The sequence below is a fragment of the Vidua chalybeata genome, chromosome 1 (genome assembly GCF_026979565.1).
Source record: "Vidua chalybeata isolate OUT-0048 chromosome 1, bVidCha1 merged haplotype, whole genome shotgun sequence".
NCBI lineage: Eukaryota > Metazoa > Chordata > Aves > Passeriformes > Viduidae > Vidua > Vidua chalybeata.
This window is the reverse complement of record NC_071530.1, coordinates 50,239,730-50,265,230: the sequence shown is the minus strand read 5'-3', so window position 1 is coordinate 50,265,230 and position 25,501 is coordinate 50,239,730. Positions and strand designations below refer to the sequence as shown.

The 25,501-nt window shown below is 36.8% G+C and overlaps 1 protein-coding gene across 1 annotated transcript in view; it reads left to right on the top strand.

The window, feature by feature from the left end:
- The window catches only part of CNTNAP2 (contactin associated protein 2), a 1,037,491-nt gene that overhangs the window by 567,183 nt on the left and 444,807 nt on the right, over nt 1–25,501 (top strand). The window contains exon 9 of the mRNA XM_053940221.1: nt 17,075–17,224. Coding sequence (XP_053796196.1) covers nt 17,075–17,224 — 150 coding nt within the window. The remainder of the gene's footprint in view (nt 1–17,074; nt 17,225–25,501) is intronic.

Sequence of the window (25,501 nt, the reverse complement as noted above, 5' to 3'; positions counted from 1 at the left end):
CAGGAGCAACTTCTCCCAAAGCATGACATTTCTATGGAAACCTGGAGAAAGTTCTTCCTTCTGGCTTGGATGTGCTTTTCTGAAGCACTGAATGAACTGGTGATTTCTAGGGTACAGTAACAATAAGAACAAATGTAACATTGCAAAGATATAAGCTACGTGAAGAGTGACTGAGCATGATCCAGACTGTAAGCCTGTAAGCCTAGTATGTGAAGCTGAAATGGTTTCCCCATTACCATGTCTTAAGAGAATGAAATTAAACAATAAGGACTTTGCTTGTTTCCTGATATTCTGTACCGCAAAGTCCTTAGCAAATGAGCTACAATAATTGCCAGCCTTCTGTAATAAATCAACATTTAATTACCAGTTTGACAGGTCATAGAAGTTTAAAAAGAGGTTGGCAAATTCAGAACAAGAAGGTTGATCAAGCTACCCTTGTTTTCTGTGTTGTTTAACCCACTCCTAAACAAAGTAGCATGTCAAGGTTTTATAAACAGCTGACTAAATTATCATGACCTGAACAACTTAGAAAAGCAATCTAGAGATAAATTATTTCAGTAAAAGTGTTATTTAAAGTTTTCTACTACTACCAGTATTCCTGTCAGTAAGGGTATTTGATTTCCATTTACATGCTTTGGAATCTGAGATGGGGCTTTATTATGTTTTTTTCATTAAACCAAAACAACATTAGTTACACCATCAAATTTTCAGAAAGGTTTTGTTTAAAAATCCATTTCCAGATGGTCTCTGTGATAGGATGACGATCATGCATGAAACAACAGATTTAGTATGGTAAATATGTTTATTTACTTATTTATTTACTGTGGATTTTTAGGACAGATGCAAATTTGTTATTTTATAGTGTATTTTATTGTTGAAGTCGCTTTGTATCAGTGATTATCAAGTAGAATTTAAGGAATAAAATTGTCATGTTCACATTTTTAGTAGGTCAGAATATAAATGTATCTCAAACTGTCTCTTTCAAAGGGATGTTTTAGGGAATTTGGGAAAACACAGTAAGTCCTCAATAGAATTAATTTCATATTCAAATTACTTAGCTTTTTGTTTTCTAATTTTTATATCAAATCCCTTGTGGTAGTTATATTAAAAATAGTTTCATTTTAGATCATAATTTAGGTTCTTGGGTTTTGTTTTCCTCGTTTCTTGCTAGAACAACAAATGATATTTCTGTAGAGTGCTATTTTTTAAAAGTAGCATCCATTCACAGAGGCATTTCTTGACATGCTGGCCTTTCAAGAATTACAGCAGAGCAACTAGTTCTGGTAACTTTTCTGCAATGTGTGTATGTTCTGTACAATTAGTGTGTTCTATAAAATTAGTGTTTAGAATAAAATAAATTTTAAAAAAAATTGTTTTTGGGGAGAGAAGGGGTTTATCAGCAGATATCAAATAGCTAACTGAAATTATGGATCCTCTGAATGAGAATAGGCTGTTTGAGATGGCTTGACCCAGCAGTCCCTAACCAGTGTCCAGGCCACCAGCACGAGTGCAGGTTTCAGCAGCTGCTCCTGTCACAGGCAGAGCGGGGTGCTCAGCCATGTTTAACTGACAGTGTCACAAGGCCTTTGGCGAGAGTGAACTGAGTGATTTATCACAATTCAGCTTATGAGTTGCATAGTTCAATCATCTATCTTCATAAAATGCTGGTGACAGCCTCTACTGTGCATCAGAATGTTGCTAACCCAAGTATGATGCAAAGATAATATGTTTTCATGATTTATTGCCTGTGGGTCCTGTAATTGCTAATTATGCATATGACAGACCACCTAATGCATAAAATGCAGCAGAAAACCTGCAAAGAAAAATTATAATAGCAGTGCAGATCAAGTTCTTATTGAAAATAAATTTTACAGTAAGGAGGGAGATGAAATTTTCTGACCCCCCCCCAAAAAATGATATTTGCATCAGGAATTTTTAATAAAACTGCAGAAAGGGAAAAAAATCTACGAGGCTTTAACCTCTTTATTTTCCATTGTGGTCTCACTTCATATTTAAAAAATAATGGAATTATTAACAGGTGAGTGGACAGAAAAAAATATTGAAAAGACACTGTAATTAAATATAATTCATGAAGTGTCACCTTTTTCCTAAGTATCACAGACAGACTGAACTATTAATTTCCTAATCTTTTCAGATAAGACAAAATTTATGGTAAAACTTATTTCTTCCATTTCCTACTAAAATAAAGACAAAATTAAATAAATATAAAGACATTGGTGAAGTAAAAAGCAATAATAAACTGGTTATTGCAATCGTGTAGTCAGCAAAGAGCTTAAAAAGCTTCTGAAATGTGTGTTATTGTATTGTGTTAAATGTGTGTTACTGTATTTCACTGTAAGAAAACTGTTGAACTGTAAGAATCTATCAGTATTCCCCTTAACAAAATGCCTGAAGGAAAAAGAAACAAAAAACAAACTTGTAATCTATGTACAACCTTCATACTTGAGTTAGAATCTTTGGCTTGAGTGCCTTCTTTAGAAATTTTTAAAAAAATAAATTCTATAAAAATTCTATAAAATCTTACCTACTCTACAAATTGCTGGTCCTTCTGTTCACACAAAGATCAATGCAGATGCAAGAGTGGAACTGGATTTCAAAGCAGAAGTTTGTTCTAACAACTTACTCGATGCTCAGGAGTTATTAATTTAGCCCAGGTTGATTCCGTCGCAGTCAGAACAGATTTAGTAATTATGAGTGGGTACAGTATATACAACCTGAGTTGGGAGCAATCTTTTTATCATGAAATCTAGTAGTAACGATGACTGGGAAAAGTGAGTGCCTCTCCATTACAAGGATTTCGATTATCACAGGCTGGTAGGTGTGAAGGATACTGCAGCTTATCTAATCCAACTCCATGAAAATTTGAGTTTTTCTGTATGTTGGCCTAAATTCTAATCTGGTAAAGATAGCTGAAAGTTCAGGACTTCAGCAGAGGCATTTTAATTAGCTCACCATTGCAATTTCCTCATCAGTAACATTAACCCCAGCTGAATTCCCTGTAATAAAAAGACAAAGAGGTATTTGTGTGATTGTAAGAGGTAATTGTTTATTATTATTGTTGTTGTTGTTATTTCCAAGACATATGATTTTATAGTTGTAATGATAACATCACAGTTTCAGATCTCTCAATCCCTCTGATACTGACTAGCAGATACTTCTATCATGTGCTTGTGGGTATGCATCAGTGTGTTTCTCCAATGTCAGCTCTCCCAGTGTCCTATGAATCATATTGTCAGGGCTGCTCTGTTCCTGGCTCTCCTCTCTTACAGCCAATGGATTCATTCTGCATTTCAAAGGTAGCTCTTCTAGGACCCAGCACTGTAACAGTGCTTAGCTCTGATCTCACTGCTGTGCTGAAAGATCCACTGCTGTGTGGCTGTATTTGAAAGAACTGCCTTTTCTCTCTCACTGGATGTGAAGCCATTCCTCATTTCCCAGGAGTCTGGGGAAACTCCACTGAAATTCACAGTTCATCTAAAGCTCTGTTAAGGAGTAGCAAAATAGGGCACTGTTTACTTGAAGAATAGATGGTCTGATACCTTTTCCAAGGTGTGAGGTTTAGTAATTTAAACAATGCATTCCTCTTTGACAACCCCTAGTGAAAAATGCATGTGAGAGGGAATGCTGCCATATCAAGCTGGCAGGGAAGCAGAAGAGCTGGAGGCATTTTCAAGTTTCTTCACTTCTTAGAACTTCTTTTATGCTGAAAGGCTTCTTTTATTAGATACTTCCTCATAAATGATCACACGAAATACACTCTTAAAACCTAGGACAGAGTAATGGACAAAGAGCTATTTTGACTTTGAGATCTAACTTGCATTGTCCTACAGCAGTCTGTGAAAGGCAATATTCAGTACAACAACAATCATATAATAGTAAAACAGTCATGCAATGCTAGCATTTTAATAATGATTTTATGGTTTTCTTAGAAAACCTCTCCCTAAGATCCAAATATTTTTATTGTGTCTCCCTTTGAGACAGAATATATTTTATGTTTTCTTGCTACTGTGCTCTTAACAAGGAAAACATAATGTATAATAACAATATTGTCTTGTACAGACAGGACACGGGAACATAGTCTCAAGTTGTGCCAGGGGAGGATCAGATTGGATATCAGGAAGAATGTGTCCACTGAAAGTGTGTTTAAACATTGGAACAGGCTGCCCAGGGAGATGGTGGAGTCATATCTCTGGAAGTGTTCAAGGAACAACTGGAAATGGTACTTAGTGGTGTGGTTTAGTTGCCATGATGCTGTTCAGTCAAAGGCTGAACTCCATGATCTTGGAAGTCTTTACCAGCCATAGTGATTCTATGATTCTATTAAAAAATACCTTTAGTTAAGAAAGTGGATCATTTGAAATTATCATTATTTTAAGACTTTATTGTTGTTCGCTAAGAACTCTATTGTTTATTTTTCTCTGTCATCTTTCTGATTTTGAAAAACATACACCTACTTAACACAACAGAAATAGTGATCTGTGACAGCAAATACATACTGGAGATATATGGAGAAAATATTTTCTACTTGGAGCAAGGAGCATCTTGGACTTCACCCTTGCAGATTGCTATGGCAGGGTGGTGTTTTATCACTTTTTCCTTAGGGCTTTTGATAGAAGAGAACAGGCTGTTTTCTTTTAGAATCAAGATCCCAATGTCCAAAGCAAATGCTTTCAACATTTTAGACCTGGCTCTGTCTTCAGTAGCAAGCAGTACAGCACAATAGGTGTGAACAACAGAGCAGAACAGTTCATGCTGAGACCTCAAAGTCCATGCAAAGCCATTTGCACACGAGACTGGAGTTCATGAGTTTGGACTTCATTTCATCTGAAGAAAATACAGCCCTCAGGCATGGAAACTTTTACTAATACAAAACAAGGTCCACTATGTAGGGTCAACTGTAAGATTTGCTCTATACACACACTTCAGCAACAAGCTAAAACCATAATTCAGTTTACATGTAAACCTTTACCTCCACCTTTATAGGACCCTGTTTCATGCACAAAACTCTCTTCTGCTGTGCAGAGTTCTCTGCATTTGCTTTTGGCTGCAGAACTGGTCTGCAGCAAGGTTAAATCCAGCCTCAATGTGTCACTACCAGGGTTTCAACCACCCTATGGAAAGTCATTCAAAGAAAATCAGTTTTTATATGTAGTGCTGCTTGATTCTGGCAGTGGAGTATTCCAGGTTTAAAAAAAAAAAAGCAAATGTCTTTAAATAAAAAAAAATGTTTAATGTAGTTTGAGTTTAATTAAAAATAGATCATGAAGAAACACTAATAAATTGGTCATTGGTATTTGTTAGATAATGCCAACATTTAGTAATTTTTTCTGTGGGGAGTAATGGGTTTGCTTTTCCTACAGTTCATGACTCTGGGACAGAGGCAGAGGTATGAGCAAATCCTTGTAAAAAGTGCTCAATTTCATTTAGAAGAAAAAATTGCAGTGTTTCTCCTATTTGTTGTGAGGGGCCTATGTACAATGAAGATTGGCATTGTGAGCCATTCAGGAGCAGGAGGTGGAGCTTCCTTCGTTCCCAAGTGACTCATTATAAGAGACCTCTGGGGAGCATGGCGAACAGGAGCAGGCAAACAGGGTCACCGCAGTTTGCGCAGCAGTTCACACAGGCAGGGCAAGCAGGCAAGGTTGCAGGTCCCTGCTAGTCAGATGAGGTGTTTTCATTGGTTGCTTGATTTCAGGCTTTCTCCTAGTAATGGTTTTAACCCGGTCAAAATCTGTGGTTGGTACAAATGTATGTGACCAAGTGGAGCCTTTCAAAAAGGATGCATCTGTAAAGACCCATTCCTGTGTGGAGTGTTTGAGCTTATCAATGGCTTCAGGGGGTGTTGTGGAGGAGGCCTGCCTACAGTGTGAACAGGTGAACGACCTCCTTTTGCTGGTGGCCGAGCTTACGGAGGAAGTTGAAAGATTAAGGCATATCAGAGATAGTGAAAGGGAAATAGACTGGTGGAGTTCAGCCCTCACATCTTTAAGGGAGGCCCACCAAGAGTCAGAGGACTCCTATGCCTTTCACTCTTAGGCAATAGAGGGGCACCTGGTAGATGAAGGGGAGTGGAAATGCATCCCTTCTCAGGGAGGTAATAACAAAAATCCCTCCTGCCCCCCATCCCCTAGCCACATGCCACTTCAGAATAGGTATGAGGCCCTGGACCTAGAGAGCCAGCCAGATGATTTAGAAGAAAATAATCTGCCCCGTGAGCCTCCCAATTACGACTCATCTAAAAACCGGATTACCACCTCTAACATCAAGAAGAAGGGTAATCGCAGTGGGTGATTACCTTCTGAGGGGAACAGAGGACCCCGTATGTCGACTGGACCCATCCCACAGGGAAGTCTGCTGCTTCCCTGGGGCTCAGGTACAAAATATCACTGAGAGACTTCCTAGGCTGATTCAGTCCTCTGATTATTACCCACTGCTAATACTCCAGGCTGGCAGTGATTAAATTAAAAGGAGGAGTGTCAAGGCGCTTAAAAGAGAGTTTAGGGCACTGGGTCAAGTGGTTGATAGGGCAGGAGCACAGGTAGTGTTCTGCTCAGTCCCTTTGGTGGCAGAAAAAAACAATGAAAGAAATAGGAGAACTCACATCATTAACAAGTGGCTCAAGCGTTGGTGTCATCGGCAAAATTTCAGATTCTTTGATCATGGGGCAATTTTTACGGAACCTGCTCTACTGGAATCAGACGGGATACATCTCTCTGTTAAGGGCAGAAGGTTTTTAGCTCATAACCTGGCAGACCTTGTTGAGAGGGCTTTAAACTAGGTCTGAAGGGGGAAGGGGATGCATCTGGGCTGTCTGGAAGCAGACCCAAGGATGGCAAGACTGTGTTAGGGGAGAAATCAGTGGCCCAGCTGAGGTGCATGTACACCAATGCACGCAGCATGGGTAACATACAGGGAGAGCTGGAGGCCATGGTGCAACAGCAGAACTATGATGTAGTCACCATCACAGAAACATGGTGGGATGACTCACACAGTTGGAACACGGCATTGGATGGCTACAAGCTCTTCAGAAGAGACAGAAAAGGGAGAAGAGGTGGAGGGGGGCCCTTTGTATTAGGGAAGTTTTGGATGTCATAGGTATTGAAACTAATGACGATGAAGTTGAGTCCCAATGGGTAAGAATTAAAGGGAAGGCCAACAAGGCTGACATCCTACTGGGAGCCTGCTATCATCCACCCAACAAGGAAGAAGAGGTGGACAGCTTATTCTATAAGCAACTGATCAATGTTTCAGGATCACCAGTCCTTGTTCTTGTAGGTGACTTCAACCTACCAGACATCTGCTGGGAACTTAATACAGCAGAAAAACAGCAGTCTAGAAAGTTTTTAGAGTCTGTGGAGGATAACTTTTTGCCACAACTGGTGGGTGAGCCCACCAGGGGAGGGACTATGTTGGACCTGTTGTTCACAAATAGAGATGGACTGGTGATGCGGAGGTTGGAGGCTGCTTGGGGCACAGTTATAAGGAAATTATAGAATTCTCAATTATTGGTGAAATAAAGAGGAATATAAATAAGATCTCTACATTGGACTTCTGGAGGGCAGACTTTGGCCTATTTAAGAGACTTATTCAGAGAGTTCCTTGGAAAATAGCCCTTGAAAACAAAGGAGTGCAGGAGAGATGGGCAAGCTTCAAAGCAGAGATCTTGAGGGTGCAAGAACAGACAGTCCCTGTGTGCCGAAAGATGAGTCGACGAGGCAAATGGCCAGTGTGGATGAGCAATGAGGTTTTGAAGGAACTTAGAAATAAAAAAATCTTTTTAAGGAGGGACTGATTTCTCAGAAAGTATTTAAGGGAGCTCCTAGGGCATGTAGAAAAAAAAATAGGGAAGCCAAAGCTCAGTTTGAACTTAACTTGGCAACTTCTGTTAAAAATAATAATAAAAAAAAAGTTTTTGCAAATATATTAATAGTAAAAGGAAGGATATAACTGACCTCTGTTCCTTATTGGATGAGGCAGGCAACCTAGTAACTAAAGATGAGGAAAAGGCAGAAATGCTTAATGCCTTCTTTTCCTCTGTCTTTAGTGGTAAGCCAGTTTTTCCTCAAGACAACTGTCCTCAGGTGTTGGTAGGTGGTGCCAGGAAGCAGAATGGTCCTCTTGTTATCCTAGAAGAGGCAGTCAGAGAACTGCTGGGGCACCTGGATATTTATAAATCAATGGAACCAAATGGGATCCACCCTAGGGTGATGAGGGAGCTGGCAGATGAGCTTGCAAAGTTGCTGTTCCATCATTTATCAAGAGTCGTGGCTAACTGGCGAGGTTCCAGGTGACTGGAAGCTGGCCAATGTGACACCCATTTACAAAAAGGTGGGGAAGAGGATCCTGGTAATTACAGGCCAGTTAGCTTGACCTCAGTACCAGGTAAGAAAATGGAACAGTTCATACTGAGTGCTATCACACAACACTTACAGGATGGCCAGGGTATCAGACCCAGTCAGCATGGGTTTACAAAGGGTAGGTCATGTCTGACCAACCTGGTCTCCTTCTATGACCAGGTGACCCATCTGGTGGATGCAGAAAAGGCTGTGGATGTTGTCTGTTTGGACTTCAGCAAGGCCTTTGACACTGTCTCCCACAGCATACTCCTGTAGAAGCTGGCAGCCCACGGCTTGGACAGGAGCACTCTTCGCTGGGTTAGGAACTGGCTGGATGGACGGGCCCAGAGAGTGGTGGTGAACAGTGCTGCATCTAGCTGGCAGCCAGTCACCAGTGGTGTCCCTCAGGGGTCTGTGCTGGGGCCAGTTCTGTTCAATATTTTTATTGATGGCATTGATGAGGGGATTGAGTCTTTCATTAGTAAATTTGCAGACAACACTAAGCTGGGAGCTTGTGTTGATCTATTGGAAGGAAGGAGGGCTCTGCAGAGAGACTTAGATCGGTTGGATGGATGGGCAGAGTCCAACAGCATGAAGTTTAATAAGTCTAAGTGCCGAGTTCTACATTTTTGCCACAAAAATCCCCTACAACGTTACAAGCTGGGGACAGTGTGGCTGGACAGTGTTCAGGCAGAAAGGGACCTGGGGGTGCTGGTCAACAGCCCGTTGAATATGAGCCAGCAGTGTGCCCTGGTGGCCAAGAAGGCCAACAGTATCCTGGCCTGCATTAGGAATTGTGTGACCAGCAGGAGCAGGGAGGTCATTCTTCCCCTGTACTCAGCGCTGGTGAGGCCACACCTTGAGTACTGTGTCCAGTTCTGGGCCCCTCAGTTTAGGAAGGACGTTGAGATGCTTGAGCACATCCAGAGGAGGGCAACAAGGCTGGTGATGGGCTTGGAATACAAGCCCTATGAGCAACGTTTGAAGGAGCTGGGGTTGTTTAGTCTGGAGAAGAGGAGACTTAGAGGTGACCTTACTGCTCTTTACAACTTCCCTAAGGGAGGTTGTAGACAGGTGGGGGTCAGTCTCTTTCACCAGGCAGTAACTGACAGAACAAGAGGACACAGTCTCAAGCTACGTCAGGGAAGGTACAGGTTGGATATTAGGAAAAAAAATTTCACCGAAAGAATAATAAAGTACTGGAATTGTCTTCCCAGGGAGGTGGTAGAATCACCATCTCTGGATGTGTTTAAAAAAAGACTGGACATGGCACTTGGTGCTATAGTCTAGCTAAGGTGTTAGGGCATAGGTTGGACTTGATGATCTTAGAGGTCTCTTCGAACCTCATTATTCTGTGATTCTGTGAAGATAAAACTATAAACAGAATTTTTGTATAATAATATTAAGTCACAAAAGAGGGTTGCTATGTGGATTTCCTTTCAAAAACTCTGGAGCCCAGAGCTTTCTGTATCTTCTAAGCAGGAGCATAATGAAAGTATTACAGGTGCTGATTTGAAAGTATTGCCAAATGAGCAACATAAAAACTGTTTTTGTGTACCACAAATGATAAAGCTCAGTCACTTCTTTTCCCATCATATACTTCAAACTCTCAGTCATGCATTGATGACCACAAAAGATGCATTGAAAGAACTGTTTGGATATCTGAGACATATTTAGGCTTCACTTTGCCAGAGTACTTTAAAATGTGCACAGCTTTTATACCCTTGAGTAATCTCCTACTAAAAAATGTTTTTTAAATATTCTTGTTGATTCAGAGCCCAGGCTGGTAAGATTGTCTCAAACATTTAAAATATCAAAACAATGTTACACTTGATTTTAACTGTTGGTCAAAAAATGTCAATTTCCTTTTAGTTCAATGGAGTTTTTTCTGCTTTTTCTGTACCAACAAAACCCTCTGCACTGAGTTCTGTTCTGTTTGCAATTAAGTGTACTGTTTACACCAAAGTGAAAGTATTTAAGTAGGGAACTAGTGAGAAAATCTAGGGAAATACTAGTCCCTGCTTCTGAATCTTCACTGAATCCTTCAATATTATGAAATTAAAAGTTACAGGTTCACTTTCCTCCTCTCTCTGGAATATCTAATTTTTTTATATTGTTTAGCCAGTATGACTGTGCCAAGAATAAGAACTTCCTTTCTCTGTAATGGTTTTGTAGGCATCTGAACTTGATCAGTCCAAAGATAAGACAAAATACTGATGTTTAGTTGCTCTATTCTTTTCAAATTTAGCCATTTAAATAATAAATAGATAATAAATATAAATAATTGTAGTGATACAAAAGGGTTTCAAATTCAGAAAGACCTTCCCAAATAAAGTTAAACAAAGTATGACAGAATAATAGCTACAAAACAAGTATCTTAAAGTTTCATGAGATGGAAAGTACTGGTTAGCTCACTTATCAGAATATTAAGATGTTTAGCATATAAAAATAATTCAGTGCAGTATGGTATCTAGCAGATGATGATTAAAATTATAAAATTAAGTTAAAGATTTATAAGTATAATGATGTTTCTAAGATGGTTTACTTATAATTTACAAGGAAAAAAAGAAAACAATTTTCCAGAAGAAAAATCTGGAGGTTTCTTTTATAAAGTGTATATGTAGGATAAAGCAGAGTTAAATTGCCAAATTTGATAACGATTATTGAAATTGCTTGACTAATAATAATAAATCATATTTTTCATTAGCATGTTCATAGTTTTAAGTAAAGAAAGTTGATTTTGTTCTAGGTGCTCTCAGATATAGGTAATGTAGGTAAATGTCTTCAAGTCTCAACGATGATGATTGTCTGGGTATGGGGGATGATGTTGTACAGTAATTGTAGTGTTGCCAACTAAAAGGCAGATAAAGCTAGATGCTGCTCTGCAAATAGATTTGGGGAGTTCAAACAGTTATGCTAAATAATAAGTAACACGTTAAATTAGCATTACGGTTATGCTAAATAATAACCATTTTTATTAGTAATGGTCACTCACAGATAATGAGTGACCATTGCCTGTTTCTTAATAAAGGTTAATCCAGGAGCCATTCATGGAAATGATTGCCATTGAGCAGGTGTCTTATGCAATTCCACGGCACAGATTGCATTTTGAGAACCAACATTTTCTGATGTGATATTGTCTGGAATAGGGGAAGAGGGCAGTGGCAAAAGTTGTATTTGATCTCTAACAGCATTCTTTCTGCAAGCTGAAACACATATCAATATTCTAACTTCCAAGTGTATGTATTTTCATGTCTAAGGCCAAATTTAACAATTTAATTTTATTTCCTTAATGAGAATAAAGAATGTGTGAAGAACAGAAGAGAGAGGAGACAAAATTCCTGTGCTTGAAAAGCTATAATAGTTTCAGAAGTTGCACAAGACTCTACAAGTATCTAAACTTAGAATTTGCAAATATTTTTTTTCTGTCATTCAACTGCAAACAATATTTTATCTATTTTTATTACTTTTCAGTAAGAGACAGAACAAAAAGAAATCTTTATTAATTTGACCATTATTTGCCAGGTTTATGGTTCATTACATTAAAATCACTAGTAGTCAAACCTTTTATAAGAATATGTTTGAATATTATAAAGACTCTGCAGCGTTGTAGATTTATGTATTTGTTGTATTTTCCATTTCCCGCACAACAGTTTTAACTATGGAAACAAGAAAATTACCCACCCTTTCAAAAAGGCTAGAGACTTATATAAAGCTGCATTCTCATTTTTTCCTCTTCTGTTATTAACTTGCAGATCAAAATCATTATAAATTAGATATCACCAACAGGCAAAATTGGAACATTTTTCCAACTACTCATTTTAAAAAAGAATTCTGAGCTTAAACATGAGGACAAAATTTAACATAGCTGTTTCATTTCTGTTGGAGAACAAGGTTTTCCATCATCAAAATACCTTCAAGGACTGCATTTTACACTGTCTTATCTTACTGCTCATCGGGATAGCCAAAAAATGAATAAAAATTGAAATAAAAATATATTTTCTGAATCAAAAGTCCTAAAACATGTTATATACTTAGATAGCTTATTGAAGAAACTATCTAAAATATTATTTTAGGAGGAGCTGTGATTTTGCTTTTCCAGTTTAAAATTACGATTAAGTAAACACAGAAAAAGCACATCCCCTGTAATTACATCTGGTGATTATATTTTATCTTTTTCTGATTGAATATTCATGGCATATACTGCTGTATATTTGAACACATCTGAATGTTTCAAACAAAATTTTGTTGGCTTGTTTTCTTATAGTCAAAAATACTGACTATAAGAAAAGTTGTACTGAGTTGGTGAGGGATTAGCCAGGAATAACAATTACACCACCATCCTGAAACATGGTTCTGTCTGGCTAAAGTGAAAGCAATAACAAACAAAGCTTTCCTTCTGCCTTCAGGCTGAGTATTGAGGGCTTCATCTCCTAGTAGAATGTGCAAGAAATTACAATACAAAATATTTACTACAGCAGTGAGAACTAACAACCCATATGCAGCTGCACAGCCTTGCATTGCTCCAGTGCTTCATGGAGATAATGATAATATTCTTTCCTTATTTTCCTCTTTAACATTTAAACTGATTTTTCAGTTACAGTCCTCTATCAAAATTAAGACAAGGTTCTGTTCTGATGTGGCAGATGTTATGGTGTTAAATTCAGAAGAATTTTGTCCATGTACATCAGCAAACTGTATAAGCTAGCACTCATTGATAGTCACTGCATGGGTCAGTACCTTTTAAAGGAAGATGAGATCATGCAAGGTTATCCATAGAAAAATTTGAGACTTTTGCTACTATAGTTTTCCTTGAGGCAAAACTCGACCAGATGTTATCTTTCTGAATTCTTCATTATGTATTAAACCTTTGTACTTTTTTAGTATTCGTTAATCTAGTTCTTCTTCCATGTCTGTAATAAGCAAAACATCTGTTTCTTCTTGTTCAATCAAAGTGCCTAACTCAAGAGTCCTACTTTTAAATTAATGTCATTTAAATAGAAAACCTACATAGAGAGAATGCATTTCATTAAGATATTTAATTTGCATATGAAACCATATTTTCCAGAACTCAGTAGGGAATTTGTGGTGGCAGCAATATGTATTTCTTTTTTTTTTTTCTCTCAACTTGCATACCAAAAAAGAGTAAGAAGAAAAGGAATGCAAATAAATATATGTATCAGCTCAGATAAGGAAATTAAACTGCAATGAGAAACCATCATTGTGCATTTGGTATGTAGGCCATCCTAAACTTTCCAGCTGAAAATTCTTTTATTGTAAGGAGGCATGATCTACTCTTACTAAAGAGTCTTGGTTTACAGAAAGATCTGAGCAAGCAAAAATAATCCTTATATACATGAGGCTTGTAATAAAATATTGCAACAGAAACAGATCATGCAGCTATACAAATTTATCCCCTATAATATATATATATATATCGAATATATCATATATCCCAATAATAATTTAATTCCTGACACAAATGATTGTGCCATCTATAAAGGAAGGTTAACACTAGTGCCCCTAATACATATAAATAAAAAATCAGATAAAAACAGTGGCGGAGATAAAAGGTGCTTTTAGTTTTTTGACTGGGGAGCAAAATTCTGTAAAGACAATAGTGAGTATTTGCTGAGTACTAATGAGCAATCCTCATTAGTATTCATCAGTAAACTCCACAGGAAAAAATGTACCAGTAAGTTTTCTAAGCAAACATAAAATTGTACAAGAATTTTTGAGACAACTTTGAGCCAGAGCAGTTGGGAATATTACTGTCATACTGCAAAGCTCCATGAGGTTGGTTAATACCTTTAGCTAAGTAAACAGCCTTAATTTATGATTATTTTGTATCAATCCACTGAAGAGTTCATAAAGCAGAAATAGTGTCATCTTTCAGGGACTGACAGGAATGATGCCAACTTGTAGGGGCAGATATTTTTAATACAGTCAAAACAACTTCTCCAATCATTCTTCTAGCAAGCAGCTTACAGACAGCAATGTGGCCTCATAGTATATCTTGCTAAATGCTGTGCACACAGAGAGAATGCATGAAATCACCTTTGCTCTAACCTGCAGCTCTTCTCATGCTCTTATTTCCCGATCTGCTCAGGAGAAGCACCTGCTCTGCTTCCCTCCACCTGCTTTTTGCCTTGAGTCATTGTAATGTTCAGTTTCTCAGCATGCTGCTGGTGAGCCTGGGGGGTTTTCCCTCCACTGCACATGGGGACAGCACAGTACAAACACAAAATACAAAAGTACAGATTAAAATAACTGAAGTATTTTGCATCTCATGACACATTTAACTTAAAAAAAAAAACCTTTTCTCATTAGTACTTTCAGTTCATTCTTCTATGAAGGATATCCTCAAGAGATGAGGATGGTGAGCTTAGCCTTATTATATCAAATACAGTGAATTTCTAATTTCATAGCACAATCATCTGTCTTTAGCTCCATCAGTTGTCATGGTTGGTTCTCTCACTCCCAGTCCTCAACAGGTCAAGGGGAGAAAATAGGATTGAGAAGTTCATGTAGTTCTGAGAAGTTCAAAGACAGAGAGATCATGTACCAATTACAGTCGCAAGCAAAACAGACTCAGCTTGTGAAAATTAATTTAATTCATTGCCAATTAAAATAGATCTAGGCAGTGAGAAACAAAAGCAATCATTAAAACAACACCTTTCTTCCTCCTTCTTCTTGAAGCTCACCTTCCTCAGTCACAACTCTTCTACATCCTGTTCCTGAGCAGCACAGGAGGGGATGCAGGGGTAAGACCAGGACTCTGCTGCTCCTGCTCGCTTGAGCTGTTCCTCTGCTCTGGTGGCCAGAGCTGTTCCCTTCCCTCCTTGCTCTCTCTCCCCCTTGGGAGCTGGCAGGGCTGTTTCTGACCTGGTTTCCCTCACCTCTCCCTGCCTGGGGTTGAGGAGCTTGGTTGTGCTCAGCTGTGCACAACTTCTTGTCTCATATACTGCTGTGTCTTGGTTTCTGCAATATCCCCCTTTCCAGAGAGTGTTTTAGATATACCTCACTTTGTGATGAACAGCTCATGCCACTGCTTTTGTGCCCCATGTTTTAATAGCCAGTGCTTAATTTTTGTCCAGGAGTCTCTAGTCGTTGTTATTCAGTTCAAAGTAGTACTGAATACCTCGATAAAAATATAAAATAGATTTTTTTTTTTATATTAGGTCATCTCAGGCTGGAAAATTGGGGTTTTAAGAATGTTCTGATAAGCTTCAGTTTTAGTAGCACATGCTGTAACAATTTTGCTTTGGAAGTCTATATAAAACTGTGTATTTTTCTTTCTTAGTTTATTATCAGTGAAAATTAATTTTATCTGGTTTATAATTCTATGTTTTTGCAGTTTCTTCTTTTTCAAATGTAATGAAAATAGAGAAAGAGCTTACAAAAAGAAAGAAAAATTCCCTCATATTTGATATATTAAGTTTTTCATCTGTTCTTACTCTAGATTGAATAAGCTTGCAGCTTTAGTAGTAACATTTCTTACTGATACATTTCCAAGAGGCTTTTGCCACTTTTATTCATACTAATGAATTTTCTGAGAATATTACGAGAAGAGCACCCTATTTTATTTCACAACTTGATCTCATATTTTAAACAAAGATGTGAAAACACTAGGAAAAAAATGTTCATCAAATTTTTGGTATATCTCTTTGCTGTGACTATTGTTCTTCATTCATAGAAGATAACATTCTATTCAATATTTTGAAAAGTTATGTTGCATTATACTTCTGCTGACATTTTGCTTTCCACTTAATTTTAGAAACAGCATATTACATTGCATTGAGCTTTATTTTGGCAAATGACATTTTTCTAAGGTGACTTTATCTAGGTGGAGAAAATATTGCTTGCAAGAGATGCCACTTGCTGACCCAGGTTATGACCTGTCTGCATGGAAATGAGTAGAACAAACCAGCACCCTTTGGCAGTTCTTAATGTGACAGGCAAACTGGCTTTCTGCCAGCTGTTGGAGACAATATTAGAAGTATATAAATTCTGTGGCTTTTAAAAGATCTGAATGAATGAACAATTCCATCTGCTTCACTGCTACCAGTATTTGGAGGATGGTGCTTCCATGAGATTTTGTGGTTTTCAGACATTTGCTGAAATAAATGCTTTCTACTGGTTTTGAAGTTCCTCTGTGATAATGTATTCCTCTGTCCTCTTCTTCTCTAAGTAGCCCTACATCCCAATTAGCTGTGAATTCACCACTTACGTGAGCCCTTTCCACTCCTATTTTTCTTTTCCCTTTTCTTGGAAATATCTAAAACTATATATATCTAACATGAGCATAATGTGCCCTTTGGCACTGTTATTCAATATAGTTAAATGGATGAATCAATACATTTTCCTTCTGAGCTTAATCATAGAAACAATTAAGACATATTCTTTATTAGTAAAATGCAGAATATGGCCTTTTGATAGGAAAGGTGAGTGATAACATCTGTAGTTAGATACTATTATGCCTGTAAGCATGGACACTTCAGTAGTTCCAAGACTTGTATTTATGACATAATGTGGATTTCTTTGTAATTGTCACTTTAATAACAATACCTCATTATCCCACTAAAATTATTTCATTTCTGCAGTAACCTTTATTAAACCTTATATAATGAGCCTGGGAAAGAGACACACAAAACACTCAGAGATAATAAATATTGGAGTAAGTAAAATATTGCAATGTGGTTTTTTGTTCTTCATAGGCTCTGGTCTTAATGATGGGCAGTGGCATGAAGTTCGATTCCTGGCTAAGGAAAATTTTGCTGTCCTCACCATTGATGGTGATGAAGCTTCAGCTGTTCGAACTAACAGCCCTCTACAAGTCAAGACGGGAGAAAAATATTTCTTTGGAGGTAAAAAAACATCAAAACAAATACATGTTTTAATGTCTATAACAGGTGAAATGTCTATAACAGGTGAAATGGAGTTCAGGATGTAATTCATTTGTGTGTGTATCTTATTATGGGGTAAATAGGTGTACAATACTAAACTTAATGCCACTTTCAATCTAACTCAGAATGATTTCTCAGATCTCTGAACATTTCAGAGAAAGGGGACTCTTGATTGTCTAAACAAAAGGCACCAAGTGGAGAAATAAGCTTAACTTTTTAAGTTCAAAATCCTGAAGAGGAAAAAAATAAGTCATTGTTCAGGACAGGTCCTGATTTTTTGGGTGATTTTTAAGCACTGTCATGATTGTGGATAATTGAGAAGCTCTCATAGATTGAAGCCTTAGACTGTTCAGTATTTTTGTTTATTGATAGTACATATGCTAAAAAACGAGTGCTTAAAAATTGTGCCTTTCACATTTATTGTGATGGTCTTCTATGTTAGCATTATGAAAATCAAAAAAGGCCATCAAAAGTCTTGAATTTTCAAAATTGACATTTAAATTTCTATATTAAAAAGTGTCTTTGTTTGTCAAAAATATTTTTGATCAAAAAAAATGCAGGTGGCACTTTTGAAGTGTGCCACACATTTGAGGTTGAACATGAATTCTTCATACAGAGAACATAAATTTTAAAAGCAGAATTTATCAGTGTTAAGAACTGATTTCTTTAAAACTTACAAGGTGAATGTCTAATAAAAATAAAATATAAATGTGATACTATAAATAGTCATAACATTACCCAAGGAAAGGAAAATTTAGTGTTACATGAAGTACTCTAAATAGAAAGGGAAAACAGTAATTTCAAGGTTGTTTGCATTTCATTGTTATCAAATTAAAGGTTTGTCACAAGAGTTAAATTTCCTATTTCTGTAACATGCCTATTTTCCAATATCTGTAATTCAGCTAATACTGTAGTTTTAGCCTATTGTCTCAAATAAGAGTTCTAGTATAACCAGTTTCCATATGCTAAAATGTGAAAATTATTTTGTTGTCAAAACATAGTATGTTCAATTTGTCAGAATCTGTGACATTCTAATTAAATGAAGTTATTAAGACACATAGGAGACAATGAGAGGAAATGCTGTATATAATACATCCAGTGTTAAATTCTGTTAATTTTGATAGGTAAAATCCCCAGATCACTATTACATTTCTGGAGAGACCTTGACTGATTTCTTCTGAAATGGCTTTTACCTATATTTCTCTGTCTTTGAGGGATAGATTGTCAAGTTTCTCCAGGTAGCTTTTATACCCTTTCTCAGTCAAAAGTGAGGTTGATATGTTGTCATTTCAGTTGGACTATGAAATTTGCCTGATTTGTCATTGCTGACCTGTACTTTATAATTCCACCATTCTTCCATAAAAAACAAGCATGCATGCAGATACTTTTCTAGTGGGATATGGACATCAATCATGAATTCCCTGAAGTCTCATTCCCACATCTGTTCATGCAAATACATGGTCCTATTACACAAACTATGGGGTGTTTGTTTTTCCTTAGTATCTTTTGTCCTCTGAAAGGTCTTCTAGAGGTATGTCAAAAGAACAGTGGTGTCCTAACCTTCATGTCCCAAGTTTATTTCAAAATCTGCATTTGCAACACTTTACTTACTCACATAAACTGTCAGAAGCTGTGAATCTGAGGAAGCTTAACTTAGAGAACCTATTTATAATATTATGTTCCCACATATATTTCTATGTAAATGTATGCTATTTATTTATGGATATATAAATAATATATTAAAGACTGCAACTTAAAGACAGTCTTTTGGATGCATGTTACAAACCTGATCTTTATATTCATGACCTGCATCTTATAAGGCAAAGGTATTTTTGTTCTGTTCCCTCCAAATGTACATGTTCCTCCTTACTTGTGTAAAGAAGCACTTCAAGTCATGGCTTTAAACAAATAACATTTGCAAGAGAAGGAGAATAGTGAGGAACCTCAAAAATTTGGGCCAGGTGGTAATCAAAGATATTTTCATTAATTTCCTTAGTAATAAGTACAGATAAGAAAGCATCAAACACTTATTTGCTGCCAATACACATAGTTGTTTAGGAAGTGATAACTTCTTGAATTCAGAGGGCAGTAGCCATCTGCACAATGCTAGATGGGTAGCAGAAATAATTGTCAATTCTTTGGTGATGTTTTCATTGTGAAAATGAATCTAGATTTATTTGCTAAAGAATTGAATATGATAGTTACAGCTATTTACACTGTTAAATGTTTGTATTGTGAAATATAAACATATATAACAGATGCAGAAGTTAAATGATGAAATTTAAAGATAGCAGTGTTATGATATTCATCCAATCCCACTGCTATATTTCTTGACCTTTCAAAATCCTGAGAAAACTCAGTCCTTTGAATTTGTGTTTGGAGACGTTGTACAGCATTTCTAGCATGCTTGGAACACTCTTTGAAGGCTTACTTCATCTTTGAAGGAGCTACTATATGTTTGCAAGTGTTTTGTTCTCCAAACTTTCCCTTTCTCTGATTCCAGAATAAGTGAGCCTCTTTATTTTCCTGTTTCCTGATGTCAATATAACAAATGTATATGATAGGCAATGTTATTGTTTTTGCTGAAGAAAAGATTTAGAAGTTGCATTTCAGCACTGCAGTGCAGTATTTTCTCAAAAATGCTTGTCATTGACCAACAGAGCCAAATTTTTACAACACATGCAATAACATTTGAATAAAGGAGATGTTGAAATCAAAATATTTTGTGGCTTCTGCTTGTAGAACTAACTTTTCTAGTTTTGAAAAACTAGGAAAATACTTTGTACATTTACTAGTAAGGAAATGATAAGAGTATTATTCATTCCTCTGTCAGAGAATATTATGTTCAGTACTGTTAAAATCTTTCTTTTCACCTTGCTTTGTGCCTCTCCAGTGCCATCTCCCAGGAATACTGAGATACTCCCAAAGGACAGACAGTAGTGATGTTTTATTCAAGCCTAAAGAGTAAGGGAAAGCTGTGTAAGATGAGCCATTTCTGTAGATTGTGTGAATGTGGGAGGGTGGGTGCTAATTGCCTATTACCCTTCTGTATAACGTATTTTCTGCCCACTGGTTTTATTTTCCTTCTTTTTCTTCTCTTGAATTTGTGGTTTTGGAAAGAAGTGAACTTCCCTTCCCTACTAAGCTCTAGAGAATGATGATTCTTTGTTGTTTCCAATTATCTGCATAAAACAAAGAAACAGACCAGAGGAAATGAATCGCGGACTGAGAATGAGTCCATTAACCTCATTTGCACTGTTGGACATAAAGGGCTTTTGTGAAGCATCCTAAGCTTTCACCAAACCACCTAATAGCTGCCTGATGTCCATAGGAAATATTTGATTAGAGACATATTTTTGACTTGTTTCTATGGCATTTCTTTTTAATTGAGTCTACTTTTCCTCTCCTTTTCACTGGCTCAAGGATGGGAGAGTTTTTAGTATAAATGCTAAATTTTCATTGAGATCAAAGGTATGCTGTGAGCATCAGTCAATCCACTCTGTGCTGCTTTAGCTAAGCAAAGATGAAGGGAATATGCAGTAAATTTCCTATGGGATACCAGTCTGAGGTTTATAGAAAGTACTCCCTTTCTCTGCAAAACACATGAAATCTTGTTCCTGGAGTAGAATTTGTTTCCAGAAGTTGTGTTGGTCTAAAAGTCCATAAAATCAGAGGTGATGGAAGGAGGAGGGAATTTTAGGTGAGAAATTACCTTCCTGTGTTTCACATTTCCTGGACTCTTCTGTGAATGTTTTCTTCTTAAAGATCTTTGTGTGATGTGTCTAAATTTTCCATCAAGTTCCCCGCTGTTATAATTGTGTGGATTGTTTTCATTAACACCCATTAATGGCCATACTTCCTAGGTAGTGTCACTGGCACTTAAAAAGCATCCGAAATATCACAATTTCAAATATGATCAGACAGGAAGGGGTCTTTTTTTTTTTTTTTTTTGGTGGGGAGTTGCATGTTTCTGTAGCTCAAATTCAAATTTGTTCAGCAAAACCAAAGTTGAGTTTTTAGGTGTCACAACAAATAAATGAGACACAGCTAATGGTAATTCATGTTATCTGTTACCTAAAAAATAAAAAAATCCCAGCTGACTTAATTTCTGCAAGTCTGAGAGTTCTCACATAAGAATAAGTAACAATGTTTGGTTGAATTTGTATTTTTGCTGATCTTTTCGGCAAATTTTTTGTATGTCAGGCCTTCAGTTTTGCTGCCTATTTGTTGTTTGTGTTGGTTTGGGTTTTCTTTTGCATGTATGACCACAAGACAGGATGCTCAAATTTGATTTTCTTGTGGAAAAAGTCTTGAGTGTGTTTTGAAATCTTTCTTCTCATGATCATAACTCTACTGCAAACTCAAATACAAATCCATGAGGAGAACACAGAGGAAATTTCAGGTAACTCAGGGTATGATGTGATTTTTGTGTGTCTTCAACATTCATCTTCAGGTATTCTCCCAAGTCAGACCTATGAAAAAATGTTAAACACATGGAATGGAAATAAAATAATTGGAATAGGTCATATATTTTAACAGCCCTCATACCTTGGATTGTTAAATCTGGAATGTTTATAACTCAATACACAAGCAAAGAATGCTGATATGCAAAATTTATAAACATAAGCAAAGAAAGGAAGTGCTCGTAGGAAGTAAAAAAAGCAAATTAGATGGCAGGCAATTATAAACCTCTCTCTGGTATTTAATACATGATTGAAATTCTTTATTATTTCATCATCTCACTTGTACTATGAATGAGGAAACACAACTGAATTCACATTCTCTTTATACAACTGACAGAGCTGAAGGGAGTCGATCATCATTTCCCATTAACTCTTTGAGATTTATGCTTTTTTCATCATGTTTAAAGTTTTGTTTATTTCATTCAGATAATTTGAAGGTTAGAAATATCAGACAAAGTAAAATAATGGTGACTTTCTGTGATTAATTTTCAGTAATGTCAATATGCCAATCCACCAATACATTTTATACAACAGTACAAGCAGAAATTCTGGAGATAGATTGATGTCCTGAGGAAAAACAGGTGCAGGCAGAAAGCTGGTACAATGTGCAAGAAAATAAAAGATGAAATGCATGGTAATGGCAGTTTAGGAATGTATGTATGGGGGCATGAGTCTTGCTAGAAAACTTCAGCTTTTGAGTAAAGGTCTATTAAATATGAGAAATGTCTATCCACTGAAATATAAATGGATGAAGTCTTAAAAAGTGCTCTCCTTGTTACAACATAAATCTCTTGTTAAGCTGAAGATGTTAGCCACAGAATATATATCTAGAAGTTTCCCAAAAAAATAAAGCATAGGAACTTAATCTCTTTTACTTTATTTTCTTCGAAGCACGAAAGCAAATGTTTGTGTGCAGCAGAAAAGAGAACATCAAAATTTTGAATACATTTTCTTTACTCTTACTGTCATTTAAAACCAAGAAAGGACAAAGAATGGGGAAGAATATATACCATAGAAAGTAAACCTGCATGGACAGGGGAAGGAGTAAATTGACTTTATGAAACTCTGTTGTCTCTAACTCTGTGAGTATTTTATTTATTTCCTTTTTCAGTAAGTATAGTAGTCATACTGTTCCCTGAGTCTTAGTCTGAAGCAAATTGTTCCAGTCTCTGAATATCCCAGAAAATTAAAATAAAAATAGGGGAAATTCCCTATCTAGTACAGATATTGATTCCAAACAGAAAGGAAAAGGGCTTGTAAAAATTATCCACACTTCTTCTAAAGGAAACACTTTTGGAGAAGGAAATTTGTGTTGAAGACCCAGAAGAAAGGTACTGAAGACATACTCAAAAGTGAAAATTATATCTGTATTCTATATGGCCCTCCTTTATTAGCTTTATTAGGTCAAGCAATAAGGTTTTTGGTACCAGTAAGTGAAAAAGATATTGATAGGAGGGGAAGGGCAGGCATTTCAAGAAGCAGTGAACGTTGGTAGGAATGTTAACCAGTCCTAATCACTAGTCAGTACTGATTAGAGCTCCGTGGTTTTAGAACACTTAAAACAATGTAGTCTATTGATGGCATTAGGAATCACAAGTATGTCTGTATGTGTGTCATGAATTGTGATGTAAAAAATAACAGGAAAAAAAATAATAGAAATGAGAAAAGGTAAATTCCTGGTGCCATCAATAAGCCATATTGTTTTCAGAGGCTTTCCTTTCTTTGGGGAGTGACTTACTGATGCTCCTCAATGGATTTTCCATAGCAAAATCTGTGATATTCCTCTTTAAAATCATAGGATCATAGAATCACAGAATGGCTTGGATTGGATGGGAACATCAATGTAGTTCCAACCCCTCTGTCCTGAGCAGTGAGTGGTATGTTCCACTAGACCAGATTGCTGAGAATCTCATCCAACCTGGCCTTAAACACTTCCAGGGACAGGGCATCCACAACTTTTCTGGGCAACCTGTTGTAGTGTCTCACCACCCTCACAGTAAGGAAATTCTTCCTACTATCTAATCTAAAGCTCCTGTCTTTCAGTTTGAAGCCATTTCTCCTCTTCCTTGTAAAGGATCCCTCTCCATTTTCCTTGTTGGTTCCCTTCTGTAGGCTTCCTTCTGTAGGCTCCCTTCCTTGTAGGCTCCCTACTGTAAAGCCACAATTAGGTCACCTGTAAGTAATTAGGTCAGTTTCAGCCTTCTATTTCCAGGCTGAAAAATCTGGTTCTGTCAGCCTTTCCTCATGTGAGAGGTGGTCAATCCCTCTAATTATCTTGGTGACTTCCCTTTTTTCTCCCACACCTCTAAACATGAGACAAATTTTCAGTCACATTTCAATGTTTTAAGTATGTAAAACATGAGCACCTGTTAATATTGTAAACAACCTTAGGCAAAAATTTGCCTAAATGCAATTGATTTTGATGATATTCAGAAAACTGACTCACTTTTCAGAGGAATCTACTTATCTAGATGATTGTGAAAATTAATACCTTTTGAAATCTGATTTAATGAGTCATAAATGCATAACAGGAGAAAGAAAACCAGATATCACCAAATGTGTTTCTGAAAGTGGGAGACAGAACAAAAATGTGTTATTTAGAAAAAGGCCTGCCTGACTCATATGGTCTGAGTGGAGAATGGTTCTCAATGCTGATTGTAAATTCTGTCACATATATGAAACCTGATTGGAGCTCCAATTATAATTACTATCTGATGCTTCTACTATATAAGCAAGCTGCAGGTAGCCCTTTGTGTCTAGGGCTGCCAATTAAATCCTTGCATGCCTGCAGTCCCAGGTTGTTATCACCTTCTACTGAAGACAACAAATCTCATCATATAAAAGTGGCAGTCTACAGCTCTAACAAGAACACTTATTAAAGGCTTATATCTTCCAAAGAAAGAACTTTATTGAATCTCACAGTCAGTGGTGTACAGCTGATTTATCTGCATAAATTGGCAAAATGGAACCATGAAGCTGAAAGAGAAGGTTTAAAGACTTTTTTTTTTTACTTGCCAGCTAAGCACTGAACTCACCCGTATAGTACTTTGCAGCAGGAATTACCAAATTGGAGATGCACAAATCTCCAGCGTGGATTGCTGATGGTAACTGGCTTACTTCCCAGTTTGCATTAAATTACCTTGTAAGTGTCAAAGTATGTCCGCTTTGAGTTTAATTTAGGCTGGAGAAGTTTTGATAATGCAGTACTGAATATGTAATATTGATGATTCCCTTTAGGAGGGAATTGTTTTTTAACCAGCAAATTGATAGACAATTTTGCGTTATTAAGTCCTGTCAAAGACATTGCCATTCAGCTTATTCACTGAATGGCCACAATCTTTTTTTTTTTCTTTTCTTTGTGTGGATTTGGATTTTTTTTTGTTAAGACGGAGAAATTTCTCTGAGATAGAACTAGCATAAATACTAACCATGCAGCTGTTAAAAACATCCTGTGTTTATGAATGAAGAAAAGAAATATAGACTTTTCAGAGATGATGGTCACTGTCAAGGTTATATTGCAAACTGGAGAAAAGAGAAACTAGATTTGTTTCCATGGCAATAAAGAATACCCTTAGTTTCTTTGAGTTCATTTCCGATCATACAAAATGCATACATAACTCTACTGAGAGTCCTGAGAAGTGATTTTACAGACATTTTCCCTCTGGAGTAAGACCTGCATGCTGATCATTTGATCTAGTCCAACAAACTCGAGTGAGATTAGATGCTGTGGCTAGTAATATACAATGACTGAAAATCCTTTGGTAAGCAAACTTCT